This window comes from Sinocyclocheilus anshuiensis, unplaced genomic scaffold (assembly GCF_001515605.1).
Source record: "Sinocyclocheilus anshuiensis isolate Anshui unplaced genomic scaffold, SAMN03320099.WGS_v1.1 scaffold1878, whole genome shotgun sequence".
Classification (NCBI taxonomy): Eukaryota; Metazoa; Chordata; class Actinopteri; order Cypriniformes; family Cyprinidae; genus Sinocyclocheilus; species Sinocyclocheilus anshuiensis.
In genome coordinates this window covers 296,969-301,989 of record NW_015547722.1, presented here as the reverse complement: position 1 = coordinate 301,989, position 5,021 = coordinate 296,969, and the positions used below count along the sequence as shown (strand labels likewise).

At 37.5% G+C, this 5,021-nt stretch overlaps 1 protein-coding gene across 1 annotated transcript in view; it reads left to right on the top strand.

Annotated features, from left to right (window-relative positions):
- Positions 1–1,526: 1,526 nt before the first annotated feature.
- The window catches only part of LOC107704222 (structural maintenance of chromosomes protein 1A-like), a 56,164-nt gene continuing 52,669 nt past the window's right edge, over positions 1,527–5,021 (top strand). The window contains exons 1-2 of the mRNA XM_016507109.1: positions 1,527–1,575; positions 1,706–1,838. Of these exons, the coding sequence (XP_016362595.1) occupies positions 1,527–1,575; positions 1,706–1,838 (182 nt within the window). The remainder of the gene's footprint in view (positions 1,576–1,705; positions 1,839–5,021) is intronic.

Below are 5,021 nucleotides of genomic sequence, written 5' to 3'. Positions count from 1 at the left end.
TTGAAATCTGTACAGGGACGAGCTGTTTAAACAGGATGCTCTCACCTGTTGGCAGCAGAAATTGAGCGGGCATCTGTGTACTGTCTAAGTCCCTTTCAAGGAAAGTCCGTTCACTCAGCCGCCATATTTGCAACGCCTCCGGGTAGCTCAAACAAGACCAAGTCCTATCTAAATGAATGGGGGAATTCTGAAATCTCAAAAACTGCTAGCTGAACTCACGATTAAATGACATATTTCAAATCAGCAACCAAATCTGAAATGAACTGCCCCATGAATGTTGTTTTTTATAATCAAATAGTGTTTAAAAAGCTTATTTTTATGACTGCATTGGCTGGTCTAGCCTCAGGTTTCTAATGGCGCTTTTCCACTGCATGGTACGGCACGGTACGGCTCGGTACGGTTCACTTTTGGGGGGTTTTCCACTGGTTACAGTACCTGGTACCTGGTACTTTTTTTAGTACCACCTCGGTTGAGGTTCCAAGTGAACCGTACGGTTACCAAGGGGTACAATACCTGGTACTTTTTTAGTACCACCTCGGTTGAGGTTCCAAGTGAACCGTACGGTTACCAAAACGTGACGTGTAAACTCTGTTGATCATGGATTGGCCGGAGAGAATCGTCACTACCTGACTACGTCACTGAACTTGCAACACAAACACAACACAACCGCTAGATTTAAATCAGCACAGCCAGCGAAGGATCGAACGCAACTGTTTTGAACAAGCGCACCTTTTTTAACAACCAAAAAGTTTCGTTGTGTGTTGAGGAAGTACAGATGTTCCTCTCGTTGATAGCAGAGGAGCGGATCCAGCGAGAGCTTGATGGGGCAACGCGGAATGAAAAAGTTTTTCAGGAGTCGTGGCAGTAGAGGCAGCGCAACTATAACGACATGTGAATAATCCCGCCCACTCTAAAGCGGTACTGAACTGCAGTGGAAACGCAAACCGAGCCGAGTCGTACCACGCAGTGGAAAAGCACCATATGGGAACCAGAGCTTCTAACGGCTGCTGCAGTGATGCAGTGACTACCAATCAGCGATTGGCTCTTTCATTTAGAAGGTGGGACTATTCTGTGATGTTGCGTGTTGCAGTTTCTCCCATTCATAAGTATAGGAGTGAACCGTGTTTGTATTTCTATAGTCTTTGGTATTGTATTCCGTGAAGTCAGTGTCAGTAATTATAATTGATTTCTATTTGCCTTTTATGCGACACTCGCATCTGGTGTAGAAAGGTGTCAGCCGTTAAGTGACTGCACGCCAGTAGGTTGGACCATTTCAGATGCTTTTAATAACTTTTTAAAATAAAGCATGTCCCACAGTAGACTGCATTTTATGACAGCTACGTTACATGATTTGACTGATTTGGACATGAAGTTTGGACTTTTAAGAAGGGGCGACGGCACACTGCTTTTAAAGGAAAGAGACGGAAAGCGGCACAGTTTATCTAAATTATCGTGTTTTCATAATCATTGGAAGTCAAAATCAAAACTAAAATTAAAATAATAGCATAGCCCTACGAACAGTTGACATGTCTGTTATTGACTGCAATGTTCAGTTGATTCAAAAACATGCTACAAGTAGGTCATTTTAGACCACAGCAGTAGACGATTTTCTGATTAATTGTGCAGCCATAGAATGTAGTGTTCAGAATGCTCTCTTGTCTCTTAAGAATCATTCATTTTCCTGCTTTCTGTTTGTCTTGTGTAGGTTCCTCATCAGAGTACCGCATCAATAATAAAGTGGTGGGTCTGTCTGAATACAGTGATGAACTGGAGAAACTGGGAATCCTCATCAAGGCCAGAAACTTCCTGGTCTTTCAGGTTATTAGAGCTGCTTCTTTGTAATTTTTAAATTTTAAAGATAAATTGTAATTTCTGTGCACCAAACTTGCACAAAAAGATTATCTGTTTGTTTGGCAAGCAGTTCTGTTTGATAAGGCTAGTGGAACAGAAATGTTATTTTATAAATTGTGTTGTCAGTTTTCCCCATTGCCGGTCAGATAATTGTGGGAGGTTGTAGGGCTGGGCGATATATCGAATATTAACGATAATATCGCAATAATTTTGACGACGATGTAAAATTAGAAAATATTGTGAATATTGAATATTTCAAATTCAAGCATACTTTCCTAAAAGAACGCGCCGAACGTCCAAAAAAGGAAACAACATGTTATTGCAGACTGCTCTACACGCCTCTACTACACAAGCTTTCATGAGTGCGGTTGCCAGATATCAATAGTTAAAATCCCTGAATCAGAGCTTCACTGTTACAAGCATACATTTTCTTTCCAGTGTTTTGCTTATTTTAAGCAATCTGGCAACCATGCGCACACGCTCGCTCATTGCGGAAGCGCCACCGCGATGATCTGAAACACCATCAAACAAGCTGGAGTTTAGCATCTAAATAAAAGCGTCACTCAACCAGTTTGTGTTCTGTCATGAGATCTCGACTGTATTGTTTGCGATTGTGATCGCTGAATAAATGCACTTACTCAACCGCGGTTGTATAGAGAGAATACTTGAATACTTATACTCTTGAATAGAGAAACATAGGCTATGGCAATTTGGAATTACTATTAGGAATTTCACTGTTATAATATTTTTCATTTGTTTTACCAGTTTTCATAATATAGACAGCGAGAGTGCATAAGTCTTTGGTATTAATTTATATATTACCTATGTGCCTATGTGAAATACCTATGTGTTCCAGCAACTAGCTTCCCATCTGAGAGGGTTTTTAGTGCCAGAGGGAACATAGTTTCATGCCACAGAGCTTCTCTTAAACAAGAGACAGTTGACAGACTTGTGTTCTTAGCTAAAAACGTGTAAAAAATACTTATCCCAGTTTAATTATTTCCCCCAGTTGCACAGTGTAAATTGTGAATTGCATGCACCAAACAGTTGACAGAATGCACTTTCTGTACTTGTTTTGCGCTACTTCAGTTACAAATACACGTGTTCATTTAATAAAAAGCAATAAGTGATCACTTGGTCTAGATTTTTTTAACTGCTAAAATTTGCACTAAACATTTTGTATTTACTTTGTAACAATTCATATTTTTTTTATGATTTAAAAGCAGATGCAAACATATCGAGATATATATCGAATATCATAAAAATTGACAATATCAAGATTTTTTTAAATATATCGCCCAGCCCTAGGAGGTTGACGTTTATAGGACTTGTGATTTGAATGTAACCGTAAGCATAAGCTTCGATAGTTATTGAATAAAAAAAAAGTCTGATAACATATTATTTTTTTTTTTCATTAATTTTTTAGGCTGTGGTGGCCAATGGCGAGCTTTCCTTTAAATATTAACAAATCGGGCAATTATATAATGAAGAAATGTAAGATTAATAGATAATTCCTTTTCACAAAGTCAGAATGTTCTGCACTTTGGGGTGGCCGTGCTGGATTTAGTTCAAGCTGACTAAACAATCACAGAAAACTTGAACCATGTCATGTGAACTACATACTCAAAACAGACCCAACTATGATTAAATAGTATTGGGTGAGAACTCTCTCTCATTCCTCCTTCTACTTAGATGGTAGAAAAAAAGTTTTATTACAACAGATACAGGTCAAGTGGTCAGATTAATTGACCCCCTAAAAAGATGCAATGCATAAACATACAGAAGCATACAGTCAGGAAGTGTCTAAGGGGTGTCAAACTCATTTTCACTGAGGGTCACTTCAACATTATGGCTGCCATCAAGGGCCAGTTGTAACTGTAAGACTGTACAAATGTTACTACTCCTTATTGTTCAATAACTGTCTCTTTTTTATTACTTAAGTTACAAATATGTTATATGCATTTGCATAGATGTGAAAATAGGCCCTATATGTTATTGCTCTGTGTTATTTTAACATAAATCCTTTTAATTTATCAGGTTAAGAAATCCACATTACTCCATAAATCAAAGTAAATATAGACGAATATCATCAAACACAAGTCATTACATTAACTTTGTTAAAAACCTTTTTGTTACATTTATGGTACAACAAATAATTGTGAGCTGCTAATAACGTGTGACAGCTATGGCATTTAAAAAAAATAAATGAGCCCGGTCTTATGAATATGCCTATCAATAGCATAATTTATACGCAGAAATTGACTTTGGCGTGCATATGATACGCAATCAGTGCTTGAAGTAGAGAAAAAAGAAGTGGCGGTACTCAACCCCACTCCCCCACCCAAAAATAAATACAAACTAAAGTACTAAAAAAGTACTTTTTAATTTTCATAATTCGCAATGAATGTATATAGTGCAATAAATAAATAAATTAATAATTGTTTGCAATTCAATTCTTATTTATGTGTAAAGCACTTTTCATGATACACTGTTGCGAAGCAGCTTCACAGAAAATTAACATTTGTACATTACATTTAGTAGTTTACAGCACTTTTAATAAAAAAAATTGCACAAGTCAATTTGCGATACCAAACAGGAACACAGGGAGATGCCAAAAGACCTCTAAACGAGCTACCTTGACCTGACTGATCCAGAATTAAAACCACTGCAGGGTGTCCGCGGGTCCTTAAAAAGTCTTAAAATGTCTTAAATAACGTTTTCCTAATATAAGGCCTTAAAAAGTCTTAAAATGTCTTAAATTCAGATTCGATGGGTCTTAATTATTTTTGGTCTCATTACCGCTAAAATATCTTAAGTCTGACGGACCTAATGACTGTTTACAATCATTGGACAGACCGAAGATTTTTTCTTCCCGCGGTAAGTGAGTTAGCAGAATACAGAATACAAGCTCGCGCTGAAGCTCACTCTGTTTGTCTCGAGACTTCAGAACAAATGAGTGTGACAGCACACATAAACTCAGAAGAAACACACTGAGGTAAAAATTCAAAATGTTTAGTTTATTCATAACATGATATAGTTAAATAACACCATGACAAGTGAGCTATTTTACTCAATATTCTCACGACGCAAAAAAAACATTCAAAACACCTACAGAGTGCACGCATTACGTGAAGTCAAGTGCGCTCTTTCACTGCATGATTCAGTCTATT